This window comes from Lepisma saccharinum, chromosome 7, assembly GCF_977018435.1.
Source record: "Lepisma saccharinum chromosome 7, izLepSacc3.1, whole genome shotgun sequence".
Taxonomy (NCBI): Eukaryota; Metazoa; Arthropoda; class Insecta; order Zygentoma; family Lepismatidae; genus Lepisma; species Lepisma saccharinum.
This window is the reverse complement of record NC_139235.1, coordinates 43,471,023-43,494,848: the sequence shown is the minus strand read 5'-3', so window position 1 is coordinate 43,494,848 and position 23,826 is coordinate 43,471,023. Positions and strand designations below refer to the sequence as shown.

General features: G+C 38.4%; 2 protein-coding genes across 4 annotated transcripts in view; one reads left to right on the top strand and one right to left on the bottom strand.

Annotated features, from left to right (window-relative positions):
• Window positions 1–23,826, top strand: part of LOC145989829 (uncharacterized) — a 105,857-nt gene that overhangs the window by 42,228 nt on the left and 39,803 nt on the right. For both annotated transcript variants that reach the window (XM_083125224.1, XM_083125225.1), the window contains exon 2: window positions 21,992–22,150. The gene's annotated coding sequence lies outside the window, so the exon portion shown is untranslated. The remainder of the gene's footprint in view (window positions 1–21,991; window positions 22,151–23,826) is intronic.
• The window catches only part of LOC145989830 (uncharacterized), a 45,045-nt gene that overhangs the window by 16,769 nt on the left and 4,450 nt on the right, over window positions 1–23,826 (bottom strand). For both annotated transcript variants that reach the window (XM_083125226.1, XM_083125227.1), the window contains exon 2: window positions 5,845–6,006. In XM_083125226.1, coding sequence (XP_082981352.1) covers window positions 5,845–6,006 — 162 coding nt within the window. The remainder of the gene's footprint in view (window positions 1–5,844; window positions 6,007–23,826) is intronic.

Here is a 23,826-nt window from a genome sequence, read left to right as displayed (position 1 = left end):
ATTAGTGATGGTTAAATAGAGATAAAATTTTATAATTTCCTATTCAGATTTCCAAATTGTCCAGATTATCCAAATATCTTATATTTGGATTATCCGAATCATCTGAATATTTGAATTAACAGATACCTGGATATTGGGATTATCTAAAATGTCTGGATATCTGAATGTATGCATTATCCAGACAGTTTTATTGTTTATCCATGTTACAGGCTACCCACATATTATTTTACCTGTTATTTTCACTCCATGGATTTTCTACAAATCCTGCATCAAATCTTCTCTCTCCGGATATCTGTACTATCTGGATATCCAGATTATCCGTTGCATCTGACACGGATACTGAATAATTTGAAATCCAGATATCCATTATTCGGAGTTTGTGGCTATCCCTAATCCATATATGAAATTAAAACACAATTAATAGCTTTACTTGTGGATCATCCCATGAAGTGGTCTGGCATGGATTTCTGGACTATTTTTAAAAAGTTACATTTCTATGTATGTAATTAGCATGATGTATTGCTACTTCAGGTCCTCCTCCGTAGCCAAGCGGGTTAAGGCGTTCACTCATCTTGAGATCGTTTGCTACGGGATGGCGTAGGTTCGAATCCGGCTCTGGTCGGAATTTATTCGGCCTACGTATAGGGCCGGTGGCAACCCACCATCGTGAGGAAATTGGGGAGCTTCGAATGAGTAAGCGTAATCCGGTCCCGGAAACTTACTATAACAGCTGGGGATACGTCGGGCTGACCCCCCGACTATTCCAATACTGGTTGCAGACCTCCACTCTTAGAGGTAATGAAGGAAAGCGTGGGAGGGAGACCGGCAGTTGGTAGGTAAGCCAAGGCCCTTCAGGGCTGTTGTGCAAAGGATTATTAGTATGTATTATTGCTACTTCAGAGCTTTGTGGAAATTTCATAATTTAAGTTACTATAATTCAGAACAACCTAGGAAAAAGTCATTCAAGCTACAACTTCAGTACTATTAGTGATGTGAAAAACTAAAAAAATTACTGATTCCAAAGTATGTATGTGCAGTGGCGAAGCATCCTATGAGGCCAGGAGGCTGGGCCTACCCACGCTATTATTCTTCTAAAGGTGTATTTACTTATTTCGTCAAAACATGTGTAATGCAATGGAAAAGTTTGGAATTTTCATTTATGATAATTACAAAAAAATTCTAATCCTGTCCAGTATACAAACTTTCCACGGAGTGAGGCACATTTGCTGGGGCCTCCTCTTCACATTCCGTCGTATATGTGGGAAGCCTAATCTTACGAGTACTGTACGTATGCTTATAACGTGCTAATGAGGCCGGCCTCGCGGTGTTACCCACTAGGATGAACAGAATATCAGCAACACTGCATTTCCGCCAGGGTTGGAAATTTGTGGTGTACCAGCATTTTTTATAAACATTAGCCTGTGTTCGTGCAGAGATATTTCTATTTCATTGTACATTCTCCATATTTTGTACGAAACTTAGGTTTTCCTTCCTTTCATCGACAAGTGTAAGTAAAATTGAAAATTACGGAGTACTGTAGTTCCGATTTCGTTTTCAGTCAGAGTGCTGATGGTCTTGTCGATTCACCCAACACCGTAGCGTAAACAGAAAGTCTAAAGAACTTATATTTGTAAAGTAAGTCGTCATACCAAATTATGTAAATTAAAATGCTAGTTACGCCTTATATTTACAAAGTAGTTTTACTTTCACTGGAAATAGAATAATTTACTTTTATCGTGAATGGAGATTCCCTCGTTTGTTCCGTCTGTGAAAACTTGCCTCCTGCTCAGGACGCTAGAAGGGAGCTTGGCTCGGAGCGCGAGGTTCGTGATGGTAGAGCTGTGTTTGTGATTTGTGTCGTGTGCCGTCATCAGATTTATGCAAGGAGTGCTGGACTGAAATGCAAGAACAACAAGAACAATCGAGTTCTTAATTGAGTGAAGATGTAATCATCGGTAAGGTAGGACCCACTTTTGGTCTTTCATGTTTCCATCTTATAACAATCATTTCTAATATGTTTTCAACTATATTTTCCTTTGCAAGTAGCAGTGGCAAGTGACAGCAAAAAAAATATTAAAAAAAATAAAAAAAATTGTTGAAACGTTATTTAATGCATTAACATTGTCGTCGAATAGATATTACAAGCAGACATTTTTTTATGCAGCCGACACAAGCAAAGAGGTAGGCAGTTTTGTTTACCCTGAAGGGATAACAAGAGAAGAGGGTGGTCAATGAGGGAAGACATTTTGGGTTTAGGACAAAGAATGTTATGGGGTTATTGCACGGGCCATGTCTGTTTCAGGTCTGGCGGAACAGGCCAGTGTTGTTACATTGGATTGGCAGAAAAAAGCTAAACTGCACCTAAAAATTGGGATTCTATTCTCTCAAGCAACTACATTTATTATAACCTGTTTATATGTTACATAGTAACCTGTCGTGTTGCCGGGTCCTAAACAAGGATCCTATGTTCTATTATCACGTAAAGGTGTCTACTAACACAAGTGGTAGAACAAATTAGGATGCAAAGTATACACACTGAATGAGAGAGGTCACCTTTACTTATGTTTTTTCTTGTAAGCCCCGTAGCGAGCATCCTAACACGTTACGAAACCAGGTGACCTAATTGTGGTCATGTCAATGTTTCCTGATCATCTTTAATTCATTCTCCATACATTCTCATCGTCACGATTAGCATAGAGCAGAACAAATGAGACGAAAATATTCAAAATTTAAATTATGTTTACTTGCACATACAGGTGTCAGAAATTCATTTATCTAGAAAGCCAAGATGGGAATTAACTACAACCATTCCTTTAGTTAGACAACAGATAACAATGGTGTTTTCCTCGGTGGGAGGAAGTCTTGCTAAAAAAAAAAAACTAAGTTGGCAGCAGTAGAACATACCAAACTGACAATCGCTGAAAGTGTGGAATTCTGTCGTCTGCTCATGGCACAAACGTCAGACTGACCCGAAAATTATGGGGTTCTTCTAGCCCTTTTCACCTCAATTGCAAAATAAATAAATAAATTTAGAAAAAAAGTGATGAAGAATTGACAACAGGGCTCGAGCATTATTCGTTGGATTTTCGCGATGTCTCATGATTGGTAGTTCTTTGTGGAGGTGTGTGCATAAATCAGGGATTGAAAAAATACAAACAAATAAAAAAAACTGAAATGAACAAAAATCTAGATTGATGACATCTGGTGGGCGGGAGGAGAACGTCTAAGACATAATTATCGTACTGATGGCCGGTAACAACACTTTTGAAAACGTCACGCCACTGGCAAGTAAAGAAGCAGCCTGGAGAGACATTGAACCACTCTCCATGACATGAGCCCCCCCCCCCCCTCCGTTTTTTTTACAGATTTAAGCAACTAATGGAAATTATCACACTTTTGTGCCTACCCTGCTAGGAACTCTACGCTTCGCCACTGTGTATGCATGGATATTCTTTAAGTGGTGCCAATATTTAACTGATTCTGGTATATATTATTTATTCTAATGTACCAAAACACGAGACAAATTACCAGCATGATAAAAAAAACACATTAACACTCTGTCCAACCTCAAGTATCAGTGGAAAGATCAGCTTCATTCAGCCAGTGTTGACATGTACCAAAATATTCAAGTGGCAGCAGAAGATTGATTTTTCAATTTGATTACATTTTTGATTGATTGGATTGATTTGGTTTATTCCAGTTTGCTTTTCTGCAACGTTTGGCTAATTGTGAGGATGAAGATGATTGATGATATGATGAAATTGATGAACACCCATGCCCATGCCGGGATTCGAACCCAGGACCCCTGGTGTTGTAGTGTACTGCACTAACCACTCTGTCACGAAGGTCGGCATTCTGATTACATTTCATTACATTAGGAGGAAAGAAAGTAGTTATTTTGGTTGATGAAGCATGTTATAGAAACAAATCACCAATTGCCACCAGACTGTCTCTCCTTTTAAGCACATGCCAAAGGAAAAATTGAACATGATATAAAGGAAGACGTGCACACATAGACCCTCTGATTAAGGGTACTTCTCTCCCTGCTAATTTACAATGCATTACAGAACACAAATTGTGAGCGAAGCGTGCAAGAAAATTTTCAGATCCAAATTTTTGCAAAATGAAAACAATATTGATTTAATATGGTGCCAAATTTTGATAGAGCACCATGGCATTCTACTTTCCAATTGTTTTCATTTAGATCATTTGGCGTCCAGAGCCAACTCCTGCCAACCTCTAGCTACGACTCTGAACTTGATACAGCTGCAAGAAGAGGAGAGAATGCAAGCGAAGCGAGCAAGAAAATTTTACGAAATGTATTTTTATTTGTATAAAATTTGAAATCGAAGGGCAATTGCAGCTCTGGGCCCCCTTGCAGGTACTCTTGGCCGTCTGGAAGAAATAATGCAAGAAAGACGTGAAAACTAATTCCATCTTTAGTATCCTTTTATCCTGCTACTCTTAGATTCTGCTAGTCTTGCTTTCCTTTACTTCCATATTTGCCCCTCCCCCTAAAATTGATTCATTTACAAATTTGGGGGACAATGCCCCCTGACCCCTGTGGTTGGGCCACTGCACCCACTTTCCCTGTAGTTGCTTTGAACTTTCTTCGGCTTGAAGATACTTCATTTTCTTTAAGAGTATAATACTGTTTAATAATGGCGATAAGATTCCTCTATCCTAAATTTCTAGGTGAAAACGTAATAATATAGGAGCATGGACATCTGGAAGGGAGGGCAAGGATGGCTACATCTGACTCTTAGAAAATGAATGTCAACCTAAAAGTACATTTTCACATGTATAATTTAACTTCAGTCATAATAATTTACATTAATTATTATAATGGGGAATGAAGGAATGTGATAATTTCAAATTCAAGAGGTGTTTTTGAGGGGCCAACACTATTATCAGCGCAATATGACCCATGGGAAAAACCTTGCTTGTCTCACCATGGAAAAAAAATTGCAGATGTCCATAGGGAGGGCATATGCCCCCCCTCCCCTTGCCCCCTGTGCACATAATTAATAATGCAAACAACCTCAATGACAAGATGCATTATTTACTAGAAACAGTGCATCATTTTTGGTGTTATAAAATAAATATGCCATAAACATATTTTTTGGTGTTTTATATATAATCTTAAAGATCTAATACTAATTCAGAAGAGGTTAGTGGTATGTTATGAGAAGTGAATAAAATGTAGTACTGGAATTTACTATTTCACATGACTTACGAAACAATGCTTTAATCCCTTACAAATTCAACATTTACTGTCGGCTGTCCCATTTGGCCATAAGATAATCACATGTAAGTTACTTACAATTGAAATGCACGAGAACAATACACTCATTAGTACATTCGATGCATTTCTGCTTCAATGTGTTTACAATTTGATGCACGATTTGAAATGCTTGTTGTTGGTTAGTAGCGAGAAATGTGTTACTATGAAGGTTCTCTTAAGACACATTAGTAAAAATTGAGTTCGTATGTTAATGTACATGTTAAACCTGTAAAAGGTTTAAAAAGGTTGTGCTTTATCAACATTACTCCAGTGTGACACAATTTGAGCACCTTCTACATATTTCTTTAAACATTTCATAGCCGTGATGAAAATGTTCACATGGCAAATCAAAATATTGAGGATACACTACAAATACCATACATAAGAAAACTGTATTTCCAAACCAAATGTTTGTCATTTTATATCAGTATTCTATTCATTATTGCTAAAATATTTCACATCAGTATATTAACACTTGAGGTACAGCAAATCGTTTTTTCTATGTCAAAACTTCCTGAAAATTCTAAATAACTTGAGGAATAGGAAATAATTGTCTTTACCTCATCATGTTGTTTACTGCGATGGCATTCTCCCACTTCAGAGATGTACCTAGTGAGAAGATTCTCCGACTCATGGCACATGTCTCGAAAGTCCTGAAAGTTATCTAATTTGTCTGTGCATGTCACACACACAAACTTTGGTAAGTGGTCATCTTTGGTAACCTGTCAGAAGACAACAGGAAAGTAATCAGCATAACAGCACATGAAAGACAAGGAGATTATGAGCAGCATAAAAAGAATAAGACAAGCAAATGGGAAAAAACAATCTTAGAACAGTATTCATTTTCTTTGCACCCTTGGGATCAACATGTTTGAACATTGTTGCTTTGGTAAACTGTTGGAGTACAAGGAAACACAATTAAAAGTAGCATTAGCATGTAACACAAGTTTCAGGAAAAGGTGCTGGTATGAAAAGGAGCCATACTACATTACTTACACATTATAGACAAATGCAACCACATATATTATTTTCTAGTCCCCTTTATGGGGAAAGTGTGAACATCATAATTTCACCATAACACGTCAGTATAATGCTTACAGTGGAAACCAAATTTTACGTTTCCCTATTATACATTTTCCCACATTATACAATCAATGTTGATGGTCCCAACATAGCAAAACATTACTTTTTGGTTATCTTTTAGGTCTCACGTTTCTTTCCTCTGACTTCTATTTTAAAACCAGACATACAGATATTATGTGTGGTGATTCACTCAGTAGAGGTCGTAAACTTTTGTCTATAACATTGCAAGAAACATAAAATTTATCCGAAATTTTACATGCATATACCTCCAACAATGCAAAACAGGTTCTAACACCCCCCACCCCATGTATGTCCCATAGTGTGACTTTCAGTGACCTTCATTTGTTTTGTTTCACAACGTTGCATCTGGGTGGTGTTGGTCAAAGGACATTTTGGAATAAATTTGATGCTAGATGTCTACCTTAAAACTATTGCATCCACAAATTGGTGAGAGAGTAAGAGACAACAGGAAGCTTTGTTACACAGGATTCAGGACACTGGAAACTATCTGAGGAGACCCAAAAGACGTGGGGGGACCCAAAAGAATTGTTCTCTGGTGGGCAGGCCCATTGTAGTACATACTTCTGCAGCTAGATGTCTAGTGAAATCGTGGTGCCACGTAGTAAATTTATTTGTTAAACACCTCTGACTTGTTTGTCGATTTTTGTGATGGCTGAAAAGTTTAGACAACGTGTGGTTGTAAAATTCTGTTTTCTATTAGGGAAAATGGCAGGGGAAACAGTTGTAATGCTTGAAGCAGCTTACAAGGAAGCTACACAGGGGAAGACACAAGATTACTATTGGTTTTCCCACTTCAGGAATGGTGAATTGTCACTTGCAGACCATCCTCGGTCAGTGCAACATGTCAAGACTAGGGATGGCCAGATCTGGATCCTGGCGGATCCGAAATCCGGATCCTAAAATTTATCGGATCCAGATTCGCGGATCCGGAACTTTCGGATCCAGATCCAGTACTTTCGGATCCGGATCCAGTACTTTCGGATCCGGATCCGTTTTGCAATCCCACATGTGGTTTTTTGGAAAGTAAGAATGTGTTTATAACATATTGTTACCTGCTACTGTAAATATACAGGGTGATTGGTAATTCGACCTATTCCTGGAAAGGGGTAATACTAGAACACATTTGCAACAAATTTGACCCTATGCACCGGGGGTCGGAAATCAATGGGTTTCGAGTTATTGCAGTTTGTAGATTTTCGTGACATATTCCGACTTGCGACCAAAAAACTACTAATTCTGAAAAAACTACTACACCCTGAGCATATAATCGACATGTTGCTAACAGATGACGAATGAGTGACTACTGGGGAAAAAATTCATGCCCAAAATTCCCATACCCACAGAAAGAAACAGTCATTGGTGCAAACGTCATGAAGAAATTTGGAAATTATCATTTAAATCGAAGAGGATTACTCAAAAAATTGGTAACACACTTGGCGTAAAAATTACGGAAAAAAACTTCTTCGTTTCATAAGCTCTCCAAAAAGATAAAAATGTTGTCAACTGACACACAGGTTGGGGGAAAAATCTGAATAAAAAGCGCAGAAAGCGCGTTGTAGACCTCTTTGTAAAGTGAAAAGAAGTTGTCGGCTGTGAGAAATAAAGGAACGAAAATGAGTGAAATAATAATGTTATTTACCATTCACATGATTCCAGGTTGTCAGAATTAACTGTTACAAAAACTACAAATCCTGCGGTGTACTTCAGACACAATCACTCGCGTTGACACTCTGTCTCTTATGTTTCAATTCTCTCTCTCATCTCTTCTTGGGAATCCACTGGTGTACTGTAGACTAACTATTTCATGTGACAACAAATGTAAAAGTCGCATGCTATTAAGGAGGGAGATCCTGTCAGAAGGATGGATTTTTGTCGATTTTTACTACATACCGGCACTGAAGAAACCCCATCACCTGACAAGAATTCTGTGAACGGACGAATCCAAATTCGACCGCGATGGTATTACGAATTTTCATAATGCGCATTTTTGGGCCCCTAAGGGTCTAAGAAAATCTAAAGAAAATGCTCACCAGAGAAAATTCTCACTAAATGTGTGGATGGGAATCATCCACAATCATGTGATCAGGCCATTTTTTCTGCTACAAAACCTAAACGGCATTACCTACGAAAACTTCCTAACGGAAGAATTGACGACGCTGCTGGAGGATGTGTCGCTCGCCACAAGAAGGGGTACCTATTATTACCCAACATGATGGCTGCCCAGCCCACTCTTTATGGGGTGTGCGACAGTGGCTGGATGGCAATTATCCCATGCGATGGATTGGTCGAGGTAGCCCGGTTCCCTGGCCGGCGAGGGGTCCGGATTTGACACCATGCGACTTTTGCATTTGGGGTCACATGAAAGAGTTAGTCTACAGTACACCAGTGGATTCCCAAGAAGAGTTGAGAGAGAGAATTGAGACATAAGAGACAGAGTGTCAACGCGAGTAATTGTGTCTGAAGTACGCCGCAGGATTTGTAGTTTTTGTAACAGTTAATTCTGACAACCTGGAATCATGTGAATGGTAAATAACATTATTATTTCACTCATTTTCGTTCCTTTATTTCTCACAGCAGACAACTTCTTTTCACTTTACAAAGAGGTCTACAACGTGCCTTCTGCGCTTTTTATTCAGATTTTTCCCCCAACCTGTGTGTCAGTTGACAACATTTTTATCTTTTTGGAGAGCTTATGAAACGAGGAAGTTTTTTCCGTAATTTTTACGCCAAGTGTGTTACCAATTTTTTGAGTAATCCTCTTCGATTTAAACGACAATTTCCAAATTTCTTCATGACGTTTGCACCAATGACTGTTTCTTTCTGTGGGTATGGGAATTTTGGGCATGAATTTTTTCCCCAGTAGTCACTCATTCGTCAGCTGTTATAGTGCAGGAGCCCTTAGAAAGATCGCTTCGCGGGCTTACAGCAGAAGACAATATGGGAGTGTGTGTGCGAGAACCAATCAGGTCCGCGAATGAGCGAGCCCTGTTGCCACAGCTAGCTCGCTGCACCCTTCTGGAGGGGTGAATGACCTCTGCCTCTTGCTACCTCGGCCTGTTTGTTCGGCTGAGGAGCAAACAGCACGAGAGAATCGGCAATAGTGTGCGAGCGACGTCTACTGTTAGACCGCGAAACGCTCTTTCTAAGGCCTCCTGCACTATAGCAACATGTCGATTATATGCTCAGGGTGCAGTAGTTTTTTGGTCGCAAGTCGGAATATGTCACGAAAATCTACAAACTGCAATAACTCGAAACCCATTGATTTCCGACCCCCGGTGCATAGGGTCAAATTTGTTGCAAATGTGTTCTAGTATTACCCCTTTCCAGGAATAGGTCGAATTACCAATCACCCTGTATATATAATATACATATACACACACACATATATATAGTGTGCGTGCGCGATTTGTAATTAATTAATACACTTACAAGGGATGTCTAAGTCTCCCCCTCCAATTTCCATGAAACTTGGCAGGTGTATGGAAGAGCCCAAAGGAAGAAATACGTGTTTTTGTGTTTCAGCTAAAAAAAACTGTTTTAGGGGGACTCCCCCCCCCCCCGAAAGTCAAGATGAGGAGAAATTGAAGTGGGGATCCGACCCCGAAACCACGTAAATATGGCATAGGAAGAAACAGGGGGCATAGGGCCTCTCTATACACCTGACAAATTTCATGGAAATCGCAGGGGAACACAGGGGTCAGATCCCCACATCAATTTGTCCTCATATTGACATTTGAGGCAGGTTTTGCCTCCTAGAACATTTTTTTAGCCGAAACAAAAAAAACACGTATTTCTTCCTTTGGGCCCCTCTATACACCTGCCAAGTTTAATGAAAATCGGAGGGGGACACAGGGGCCAGATCCCAACTTCAATTTGTCCTCATCTTGACATTGAGGGGATTTTGCCCCCTAAAACAGCTTTTAGCTGAAACAGAAAAACACGTATTTCTTCCTTTGGGCCCCTCTATACACCTGCCAAGTTTCATGGAAATCGGAGGGGGATACAGGGGTGAAATGCCCACTAAATTTGTCCTCATATTGACATTTGAGGGGGGGGTTGCCCCCTAAAACAGTTTTTTAGCTGAAACAAAAAAAAAACACGTATTTCTTCATTTGGGCCCGTTTATACACACACCTGCCAAGTTTCATGGAAATCGGAGGGGGATACAGGGGTGAAATGCCCACTTAAATTTGTCCTCATCTTGACATTTGAGGGGTGTTTTGTCCCTAAAACAGTTTTCTAGTCGAAGCAAAAAAAAACAACACGTATTTCTTCATTTGGGCCCGTTTATACACACACCTGCCAAGTTTCATGGAAATCGGAGGGGAACACAGGGGTCAAATGCCCACTTAAATTTGTCCTCATCTTGACATTTGAGGGGTGTTTTGTCCCTAAAACAGTTTTCTAGTCGAAGCAAAAAAAAAGTATTTCTTCCTTTGGGCCCGTTTGTACACACACCTGCCAAGTTTCATGGAAATCGGAGGGGAACACATGGGTCAGATCCCCACTTCAATTTGTCCTCATCTTGGCATTTGAGTGGGTTTTGCTACGTAAAACCGTTTTTTTAGCTGAAACAAAAAAACACGTATTTCTTCCTTTGGGCCCCACTATACACCTGCCAAGTTTCGTGGACATCGGAGGGGGACACAGAGGTCAAATGCCCACTTAAATTTGTCCTCATATTGACATTTGAGAAGGGTTGCCCCATAAAACAGTTTTTTAGCCGAAACAAAAAAAAAACACGTATTTCTTTCTTTGGGCCCGTTTATACACACACCTGCCAAGTATCATGGAAATCGGAGGGGGAAACAGGGGTCAGATCCTCACTTCAATTTGTCCTCATCTTGACATTTGAGGGGGTTTTGCCCCCTAAAACCGTTCTTTGGCTGAAACAAAAAAACACGTATTTCTTCCATTGGGCACCACTATACACCTGCCAAGTTTCATGGAAATCGGAGGGAAACACTTAGATAACCTCACTTGTTAGTCTTACACTTTGTAATTATATAACACTGCATATATTATAATGTTTTATTTTAATTTGTAAAACTGTAACTAGAAAAATTGTATAACATTTCTATCTTGTTATACGTGTTAAAGGTTTCATCCTGGAATGGAATGTCTCACATTTATGTGTGTTTCCATTTCCAATACATTCGAATGAATACATGTTCGTTTCAATGGCATTTAAAAAATCACCTCTGACATTTTATATTAAACAAGTAAGATTATTTTTGTGCACGAGTGTGTTAGCCGATGCGTAGCAAAGTATTTTAGGAACAACACTTGAAAAAAATTATTGTAGGACTAACTAATGAAAAATGTCTTTGTAATCAAAGATCATAATACCTTTTAAAGTGTGGTAATATTATAATGGGATTGAGATACGAAACTCTCGGATCCGGAACTTAGTGTTCTGGATCCAGATCCGATACTTTCGAACCCGGATCCAGAACTTTTGGATCCAGATCCAGATCCGTAACTTTTGGATCCGGATCCGAATGGATCCTGATTTTTCGGATCCGGATCCAGATCCGTTTGGCCATCCCTAGTCAAGACGATGCACATTTCTTTTTTATAATTTTTTCTATGCAAACTGCACTGTTAACTCAGAATTCATCCTTAATGCAAATGTTAACCAGGTGTTTTACCTGCAAGTTCTGAAACGTTTGCATGATGCGAAGATGAAAATGCCCCAAGTTGTGGCAAAGTGAGGAGGGGTGGCTTCACCCAACATGCCAGTGCACAAAGCCTTGAGTGAGACACAATTTTTAACCAAAGACAGCATGATCCAGCTTATTCACCCGATCTCACCCTGTGCGACTTCTTTTTATTGTTCTGAATGTAAAAAGGTGTCAAAGAAAAATGTTTTGCGAACGTGGAACAGGTGAAGAATAAAACAACGGAGGCATTAAAAGACATCTCTTTTCAAGAGTTTCAGGACTGCTTCGAAAAGTGGAAAACACGTTTAGACCAGTGCATTGCATCAAATAGACAGTACTTTGAAGGATATTAAATTTGTAACACCTAAAAAGAAATACACAATTTTTTGTTACAAAATTCCGGTTTCTTTTGGGTCCCTCCACGTACAGGGACAATTACAGGCATCGCAAAAACTTTTCCAAGAGACTAATCAACCATATTCTGTGTCAAAGAGCTGCAAAGAAATTGAAACTACATGAATACCAAATGTTGTGTGTTCAAGAACTACTACCAATGGACCATGAAAAATGTGCATAGTTAAGTTTATGGTTTCAAAATTTTGTTACTTCGAATGCACCATTCATATTCTTGATGGAAAGTTTGAAAAAATATTAGTTTATAACAATTGCTATCAGCCAATACAGATCGATACGGTGCATCAGTTTTATCAGTAACATTAGTAATCTGATGTATTTATAAATAGCCTGTAATTTAGTGCAATATTCTATAATTTTGTTAATGAATAAAAACATATAACTCATATGTCATGGTTCTAAATACACAGTTCCTGGATGTTATTTTAATGCTAAGAGCAGGGGTGGCACCAGAAAGTTTTGACCGAGTGGGCAGGAGCCAAATATTGATAAATTAGGGTGGGCAGATATAAAATTTATCATTTTCACAAACACATATTCTCTTGCTCTCTTCTCCACTCCTTTGTATTTCTTTCGCCTTTTCTCTTTGCTGTTGTAGGTCTATTTTTTTCTTTCTACCATTTTCCTCTGCTTTAATTACCCCCCCCCCCTCCTCTCTTTCACATACATGCTCACGCATGGATAATCCATTCACCAATCTTCTGATTAAATTTCCCTCTATCCACTCCAATCTAGGAAAGAGAAGGAAGTGAGTCCATATGGTCGCCTATTGTAAAGCTGCTTGGCTATCATTCCTATCTTCCCTGTGTGAATCATGATGTAACTTTCCTTATTTCTCCCATTTAAGTGTCCCTTCTCTTTAGTGTGTCTTCCTGCTCAATGTGTACTTCGCTCTGTAAGTGGATATTTTGTCTTATCCTTTTCAATTAAGAAGGAATTCAACACATAATATACCTAATTAGCTGAATTAACTGATTTGTTTAATTTTACTTCAGTTTTCTCTTGCTTTTGGTTAATCACAAAGATGAAGATGAATTGTGATAAGATGAAATAGATGAAAGGACAAATGAAAATATAAAATAAATATTAAAATAATTAGAATGTATTAGTTGAATATTTAAAGAACCACTCCTTATATATTTATACACCCCCTGTCCACCTATAATTTCACTCCATCCACAGTCAATAGCCTTAATATACAAGCCTCCAGTAATAAATGAACTACCAATTAATCAGTCACAAACACACATAGGCAGATCACAAAACAGGTCCACAGAAGATTATACTGGATGTGAGTACAGACACCAGAGCCTCGTTAGTCTGCAAAATACAGTCCCGAGTATAACGTGAAAGAAAGGCTGATACTTATACTCTGTCCCGGCTATCTCTTAGGCAAGGCCGCGAATAGCGGCAGAGAATGGGGGAGGGGGGGGGGGTCGATCTGTCAGAGTGAAGCAGTACACGTCCTCACAGTGGAGCCATCTCGCATCACTGCTTGCACAGAGACTTGTTTTTGTTTGCTTTCTCCAGAGAGAGCCAGGACAGATTGGCAGATTAAAGTATATTGCTGAATCCATGCGACAAATATAAAAAATATAGAACAAATTCTTTACAAATGCAAGAGGCACTGAACGCTACAAGAAGTATTTGTATGTGAGAAACTAGAGCCGTCCCTTGGAGAGGAACAAGGCCTTCATGGAGTGAAGCAACATAACAGCAAAACTATATTTAAAATGCAATTTTAGTGTTTTAGATTCGGAAAGCAAGTTATGCCAAAATTTCGACATTTCCAGTTGCGCATTACATTATTTATTTATTAGTCTTTATTCCAAAGATTCTTGGTGAAAAGGCATGGAAAGCGTCAATTACAGAGTTTGTTACATTTTTTTAGTGGATCTTCGAAATTAATAGGATTTAACCATTAAATTGTGCAATGAGCAAGTAAATTTAAAACTGTGTTTACCAGGTGTAGAAGTATGAAACCGGAATTGGCCGATAGATGGTGCTAGCCGGCAGTGGAGGGCGCGGAAGATCGTGTAAGCAGCGCCAGCTGCTGCCCGCCACTCCCGAGGATGTTATATCGGAACATAGTAACCCGAGTGCCAGACAGAGGAAGGTGTTGCACACCCGGAACATGTCAAGTTTTGTGCCTACGAACTACGATTTGCGGACAGCATTGGTGTCTGTTATCATTTGAAGAAAACCGCTGCAGAATCGCATCGAATGCTCGTCGAAACTTACGGCGAACATGCTCTTGGGAAAACACAGTGTTTCGAGTGGTTCAAGAAATTCAAAAGTGGCGATTTTGACTTGCGAAACGAGGAACGTGAGAAACCTTCGAAAAAGTTCGAAGACAACGAATTGCAAGCCTTATTGGATGAAGATGATACCCAAACGCAGCAGGAGCTCGCGGAACAATTGAATGTGACGCAGAAAGCAGTTTCTCTTCGGTTGAAAGCTATGGGAAAGGTGCAGAAAGCGGGCAAATGGATTCCGCATGAACTGAATGAAAGATAGCAAGGATTCCGCAAGACCACTTGTCAAATGCTGCTCGCCAGATACAAAAGTAAGTCGTTTCTCCATCGCATAGTGACCGGCGATGAGAAATGGATATATGTGGAGAATCCTAAGCGTCGTAAATCGTGGGTGAATCCAGGCGAACCAGCGAACCATCGACATTCACTGCAAGACCAAATCGCTTTGGAAAAAAGACACTGCTCTGTGTTTGGTGGGATCAGCGGGGCGTCATCTATTATGAGCTGCTAAAACCCGGTGAAACCGTTAATGCAGATCGCTACCAACAGGAAATGATCAATTTACATCGAGCATTACGTGACAAATGGCCAGAATATGAATCAAGGCAACACAAGGTCATCCTGCTCCATGACAATGCCTCACCACACACAGCAAAACGGGTCCGGGAAACGATCGAGGCGTTCAAATGGGAGATACTAGGGCATGCGGCGTATTCTCCCGACTTGGCTACTTCTGATTATCATCTATTTGCCTCACTGGGACACGCTCTTGCAGAACAGTGCTTCAATTCGTATGAAGATGTACGAACATGGCTCACGGACTGGTTTGCTTCAAAAGAAGAATGTTTTTTTTTTGGCGTGGCATTCATAACCTGCCGGAAAGGTGGGAGAAATGTGTAACTAGCAATGGAGCTTACTTTGAATAAAATATTGTTTCTCAGTTGCAAACAACAGCCGTTTACTTCTTGCAAACAAATTCTGGTTTCATACTTCTACACCTGGTACTGCATCCATCATGAATACAGATTTACAGTTGCAGAAATTTGTGAAATATTTACACATTGAAATAAGTGTGTTTGGTACTTTAGTATTATACAGGTACTTTAGTATTATACGGACTACCTCATTTCTCTACATTAAATTATATTCCCCTCGCAAACGTGAGTCATTCCTAACCTAACCTAACCTAACCAGATAGTACCATCAGCTGGCAATCAACGGTGGCTGCTCCCGGTGTCGATGCTTTCAACGAGCTTCTCGGTGATATAGCTGACTTTTGGAAATCACAATTAACAAAAGGCTAATTGTATGAATTATATATTGTAAACTTTAAAATACAGTGTTCCTATTATGTCCATAAGTGTTTCTTTTGCTTTCCAAGAAAACAGACGGTCTGAAATGAGGTAGTCCATATAATACTAAAGTACGTACCGTGTGTTTATATAATGAACATACATATTGGATAATAATGTAACATACTCAGAAGGGTTACCAACATATTTATTAATCTCTATCATTCAATTTTTATTACATATTGGATTCTGCATGTTCATATATTTCTTGAGTATGGAAAAGGGAAAATCATCTAGTTATCATTGAGTCCCAATGAAGCACATCTGAAGGATTAAAATATGCTTGTTCTTGTACTAATAATTCCAACTTTACTAACTTGCTTTATATGAACTATTTTGAAGTTGTAGGTTTGAGATATGTGTTTACTGACAGTACTTCCTCGATGCTGGTCCGGCAAGCAGTGACTTAATTCGCATTGCAAGCTCACTGTTTTATCAGTATAGTATCAGATTAATTGATACTATAACAGCGTGTCTACCAGTCAAGAATGTCAAGAAATTATGCTTTAGGTCAAGAACTTTTGCTATTTTTTACAGTATAGTGAATAAAAACATTAAATAATATTAACTGATTTAACTACTTATGTGAGTGATTGTGGAGTCTTATTAGGACAACGTTTCGGAGGTCAACTGCCTCCTTCATCAGGTTCGTGTATGTTTCTAGACACCGAGCATAGTGCCGCGTAAAAGAAGTGTTGAATGAGGATTCAGTTAAGGGTTAAGATTAAAAACACTTACAAAAACTCTGCCATATTCCAACTTAAAAAATCTCAGCATGTTAAAACTTCGTCAAAACAATCCACACTTATATTAAAATAACTAAAAAAGGATCCCAAGCAGCCGTTATCCAGGCTGGATTCGTAACCTTAACCCTTAACTGAATCCTCATTCAACACTTCTTTTATGCGGCACTATGCTCGGTGTCTAGAAACATCCACGAACTTGATGAAGGAGGCAGTTTGACCTCCGAAACATTGTCCTAATAAGACTCCATACTCACTCACGTAAGTAGTTAAATCAATTAATACTATTTAACGTATTTATTTCCTTTAATAGTGAGTAACACGCACAAATCTACAATATGTTACAGTATAGTGAACTTACATTGTTATATTCCTGTGCTGTGAGTTGATAAAATTGAATATTTGCAAATCTAGAATTGTATTAAGTTGTGGTTAAGATTTGTTCACTTTATTTCTTAAGAATACTGATCTGATATAAAATTGCAATTGTTCTTTGAATGTTCGATGAATTGCTTCATGGTTCACCTCCTTAATTAATGTATATAACCATGTGGTTGTGGTGGATTTTGTCTTTGAAAAGGAACTACCTATTTAAACATTTACTTTGCAAAACCATGCCATTAATTACATGTTCCTATTCATAAAATAAATAACAAGATGGCAGAATATTACACTAAATTACAGATTGTTTATAAATATATCAGATATGTAATATTACTGATAAAAAAGATGCACCATAGGCCATGTAAAATACACTTAGAATAGTAATGTACTGGGTATTAAGTACTGTAGAAAAAATGTGGTGATTCTGTAAAACTTTTTCAGTTTTCCTGGAGAAGGATATTTCCCTCCATATACTCCTGTATGAGTCTTTGTTTGCAAGTACGCATTCATTACTGTCATTGATTTTCTTTATTTTACTTCACTTTTTGTGCCAATTTTGGCTAATTTGCGAAGATGGTGATGAGTGATGATATGATGAATGGACACTCACAAACATCCATGCCCAGGACCCCTGGCATTGTAGCGAGATGTGCTAACCACTCCATCATGGGGCCGGCTCAGTACTGTTGTCTTAGATATGGACTGTTGCTACAGTACAAGAGGTGAGACAAGAAACTCTCCCACCGATGTGCTGGGTCGGAAACGCAGCAAGCGCATGCGCGAACTTCCCCTATCGAGCACACAGGCAGGGTTGCCGAACGTCTTAATGTTGTGTGAGCACCGAGAAACAACGCGATCGACTTGCATGTCTTCATTTAAAGTGTGTGTTTGTTTTGTGTGAAGTGTACTTGCTAGCTTGGAAGCTTGCAGTTCAGAGAAAGCAAGTAAACTCGGTGGACGGAAAATAATCCACAGCCAAGGGCGAGAAATTGTATATAATGTATATGTATTTATGAAACACGAGGTGGGAGTTTGTTAGTCCGAAAACCAGTTGCAAAGGAGGGTGGCTCGCGCATGTGATGTTTCATTCAGCAGTGTGAGAAGAATTGTACTAATAGAAAGTAAAGCATGCACTACGTTGAAGAAACACTTTCATACGCCCCATAGAACACGACCTCGCCGAAAAATCAAAAGTCATATAGACGAGTTCGAAAAGTGTGTTGTTAGGCGTGTTGTGCACGAATTTCACCTTACGGACGGGGAAGGTATCCGAAGGGTTTTGAAACAAAGAATAGAGTTCCAAGGCAGTGTCTGGTGTGTGCACAAGATAATACGTGACCTAGAGTTTAAGTGGGAAAAGCAGAAAATAATAGACAATTGCTTATAGAAAAGGACGAAATAAGAAGTTTACGTTCATCGTACCTCAAAGCCATAAAAATCTTTCGTCGACAAGAACGACCCATTGTTTACGTTGACGGACTTATTTTCACAGCTCGACAACAAAGAAAGAATCTTGGTGGATGGAACCGCGGCTGCCGTCAAAGCACCGGTGTCTAAAGGGCAACGTGTAATTGTTGTACATGCTGGCGGTTAATGTTCAAATCTGGAAAATCTTTTGGCGATTACCACCATCATATGAATGCCCAATTTTTTTTTATTTGATATATTTTATTTTACTTCGCGTTTTGTGCCTCTTTGCTAATTTGCGAAGATGGGGATGAGTGATGAAATGATGAAATTGATGAATGGACATTTACAAACAACCATGACCGAGCGGGATTCGAACCCGGGACCCTTGGCGTGGCAGCGCGATTTGCTAACCACTCAGCCACAGGGTCCGGGGAGAAGTTTATCCCAAATTTGACACGAAACAGTGTTGTTGTTGTTGACAACGCCTCATGCCATAACGTACAAATAAATCCTGCGCCTTCTTCCTCCTCCCGGAAAGACATTATGATTCACTCAGTGGCTCGTTCAAAACAACACCCCCTTTGACGCACACATGTTCAAACCAGAATTGTATTCCTTGGTGAAAATTAACAAACCCCGTTTGAAGATGTTCAAAATTGATTCCATCTTAGCAGAACGCGGTCATTCAGTTGTATGTTTACCACCATACCACTCAGATCTTCTTGTTTAGTTTTCTTGTGTTCTCGTTATGCGTAGACATTTGACCCGTATGCACTGCCAACCCTGCTTCTGTGCGTCCTTCCCCTACGTATGGCTTGGGCGTGAGGCCGCGAGGAGTTTCTTGTCTTACCTATTCTACTGTACCACCTACCTTAAGTGCATGGGGTGTAAAGAGGTACTACATCACCAAATGCTTTCGTTGCTAGGTTAGACATGTCAGGTTTAGAGCTTTTAGCATTAATAAAACATCCATAAATACTTCGAGAGTGTCTACCAGTCAAGAAAGTCAAGAAATTATGTTTGTGTTCAAGAAGTTTTGTTATTTTTTACAGTATATTAAATTTACATACACATACTAGAATTTTAGAAAATTGAATATTTGGAAATCTCAAATTGCATTGAGGTGTGGTTAAGATTTGTTCACTTTGTTTCTTAATAATTACATTGAAGGTTTGCAGAAATATTAAATAAAAGTAATATGGCCATTTCCCATCCAGGATGAAGTCTGAAGCATTAATTTTTACATGCATTAATAATTCAAGCAAGTCTAAATATTTTGTTAAAGTACAGCTTCAGTTTTCATCTTGACTAACCTTCTGGTAGAGGTTTTTTTTATTGAATAAAAATATATATTTTTTTAATTTTTGCAACTATACCTAAGTAACAGGTGATTACATAAATGTTAAGAAAAAGGGAAAGATAGGTCAAGAGAAAGTAAAAAAAAGTCAAGAATTTAGGATTTGTTATTTTGGTAGACTTTTGTTGTTAGGTGTGTCAGGTTTAGGGCTCTCCAAAAATTTCTCTGCCCACCTGATAGCCCACCCAAACAAATTCTAGAAGTATTAATAAGTATGTAGAAAAATATGAATACTTCAATAAAAATATAATCTTGTTTTGACTTAGTGCATATTTTTCTTACAAATATTGTTGATACGATAAAGGTTCACAAATTATCACCCTATAGGAAGTTCCGCTGCCTTTGGATTTACATTAGTTTAGAATAAGATAGTGAAAATCTTAGCAAAATATAGTGAGGAATAATAGCTATTATTTATAATTAAGTATTTTCCGTGTTTAAAATTTGAAGCATAAGACTTGCCATCGAGTTAACACTTCTGTGACTACAAGTATATATTACAATCTATCGTAGTAATATTATAGCACTATAATTGGGCTCGGCCTGTTGGGCTCTATCAATAAAATAAATTTCTATACAGCCAAAGTTCATTTTTTCCAAGGTGAGAGGAGTACAAAATCATAGAGGAAAAATATCTAGAAAAACCAAACAAACAAACAAAAAAAAAAGCTTCACATTTTACTTCCATATAGTATGCAAGAGAACTTCGATTCACAACTAGGCTTCTTTCACCTAGGATTTTGGGTAATGGGTAACTTTTTTTTGCTCGTGTGGCAATTGTCAATAACTGAAACTGTTTCCAAGAGTTTCAAAGCCCAATTAACAAGAGAAATTCCATTTGTATGAAGGCAATGTGTGAACAGGAGAAGAATTGCCACTTAGCTACTACAATGATCATACATACATTTTTGTTTGTTTTCTCAATCTCTAGTCATGTTCATTTTGCATATATTCCTTTATTTTTACAATTTTTAGTTTTATTTTGTGTGAAAATTCACGTTTTTGTGCTAGTAAAGTATAAAGCAGAATGAACAAAAGGGCTTTAAAACTTTTCTAACAGGTAATAATTAAATACAAAGATTCATGCAGGCAGCTACAGGTATCAAATTTGGAACACCCCTATGAGCCAAGTAAAAGGATCATTCATTAAACCTGAATGAAGAAGCAGTGCTCTTTTCGGTTAAAAATTCATTATTAAAATTGTACATTCAAAATCATTCATTTAAATTATGGACAAAAACCAAAAAGTATTATTTCTTGAATTGTTGGGGTTTATCATACTTTTTGGTGATCATCTTTGAATATTTAATGTTTGGGGCATACAACATTGTATCGCAAGAAAAGATAAGTTATTTTGATTTCGAAAGTACGTCAGTAGTAGCAAATAAAGGTGGATGGTTAAACATATTCACAATGTCATAAGAATTGGTGCATTTAGACGACTTGTATTTGGAAGTTCAACGAAAATTTCAAATAATCAAGAATTTAATCTTGTATTTCTGTCACAGAAAAGTCAATCCAATTCTTTATTCAGTGCATACGAGAATCTGTAACTTGTACTATTATGTCTCTAATATGAGATAATTTTTGTAAAGGTGCTGGCAAGAACTAGTTGCATTTGATTTTTCGAGGATCCTCATTACAATGACTAAAGTGAATAAGTACATTAAAAATGGTAATTAACTTAAGTGTATGATGAAATGTTAGTGTGGCATTAAACTTGGGTTTCTCATGGGACATATTTACATTGAAGAAAGATAATATACATTATTAAAACACTGCATTTACACAAAATTCTGGCAATATTATTATCCTTTACAAACCATAGCAGTTTATCGGTATAGCGTTGCAAGTGATTTTGTCAGGTCGTCGAATGCTGAATTTTCTACAGGTCACAAAAGAGACCAAACATCACATCTTGTCTCGTGATCGATTAAAAAAATCACTAGGGTATTTCAATTTTGTAATAAACCTTATTTTTTTAAAATTTCATGAAATATAACACTGCTATTGTCTCATTATCAGGGAAAGGTGCGTCACAACTTGGATTGCAAATGTGATTAGCAGAAACGGGCAGGAATAATTGAGTGGGAATAACAACACTTCTTCTGGATGCGAGGCCAAGGTGAACACTCATAGCCCAGACCACGAGCCACCACTGGACTGATGTCAGGGAACTTGCAGGTAAGAAGGTACCTACTTCATCTCACTTGAATGACTGAATAAGTGCATTTTGTCCACCTTTTGTGAAGACTTGTCTTAGAAGAGACAAGTAAAATTGTTCCTCTGACAAGGAGATTAATTTCAAACTTAATAAATCTTTCACAAAGTTTACTTGAACCGTTGGTAACACTTGCTGATCGGAATAACGGATTTCTTCATTTTTACACAAGAAAGTACTTAATGGAATGAGTTGTTTTTTTTAGCATTTGGATACTTCGTGGAGGTATTTTCTGTCATCGTAGAATCTACTTGCATGGAAAATCATGTGTTTTTCACGAAAAATATATCTCAGACGCACAATTCCCGTTGCTGTTCCTTGCTTGCTAAACGTAAACCGGATGTTGATGACGTAACCTCCTGTTTTCCAAGAAGATGAAAAAACAAAATATACATTCCCGATATTACTATGACCCCAAATTTTAACTATGTTTGCCGGAATGACTTAAGATGACCAGACCCCTCTCAGATTTTCTTCATATTTGGCATCTCACTCACTGAGGCCTCCTAATCACGAATCTGAAGTTAAAAGTTGTTGGAAATGTCTAGAAATTGCAAAATAAGCAAAAATAGTTTTCGGAATGGAAACCGTCGATTTTCGTGAAATATATATATTCCTGATACTACCACGACACCAAATTTCAACTATGTTTGCCTAACCTAACCACACGTCAATGGTTCGTGGGGCTAGCATCAATGGTTCGCAATTATTTTGGAATTACTAGAAGTTTCCGACAAATTTTAACTTCAGATTCATCATTAGCAGGCCTCAATTAGAAAGTACGCCAAATATGAAGAAAATCGGAGAGGGGTCCGGTCATCTTCAGTCATACCTGTTTGCCTAACCGAACTGAACCTAACCTTACTGTGAATGATTTGTGGGACTATCCGGGAATGGTTTTTGGGGCTATCCGTGCATGGTTCATGGAGCATTTTTCGTTGAAGAAGGTTGGAAACACTGTATACCCACTAATCATTGATGCTACTGAAGCTGTACCCACCATATTTTGTCTTAACCCTAGAACACTACCATACGTAAAATTTACGTATGCTTCGTGCTCAATTCCCTCCCCTACCTCCCACATCGCACTCACCTACCCCTCCGCTAATGGTATTCCTTGGGCATTCTGTCAGGCATGTGGCAGCACTGTGGTAAGGAGGACAGAAGCAGTGAACGTTTTTAGTTGTGCGTTATGTGGGACTCTGTACATCAATAATACGTAGTGATAGTAACAGAAGAAAAATCTTGCACGTAATTTTGATGTGCATGTAGTAATAACACCATTTATATTCACGTAAGATTTGCGTGCCGGTAGTAATACGCGTAGTGAAAATGTGTGAAAAGCATCTGACAACTGTGAATTTTTGGTAAGTTGTGAAGAAGAAGAAGTGCTGGAAGAGAATGAAGAAGATATTTTGAAGTTGAGGACTCTGATATCAGTGATTACGATAGCAACAACGACCCAGAATATGTTCCGGAACTAAATACATGGCCAATGCAATACCATACAATGGGAAGGGTTTTGTGCCCAAGGGCATCCCAGCTGGAGATTATTACGTGGAAAAATTGGTGAAAGTGTTGCTGAAAGCAACAGGAACATAACTTGTGACTATTGGTTCACAAGTGTTCCACTTGCTGA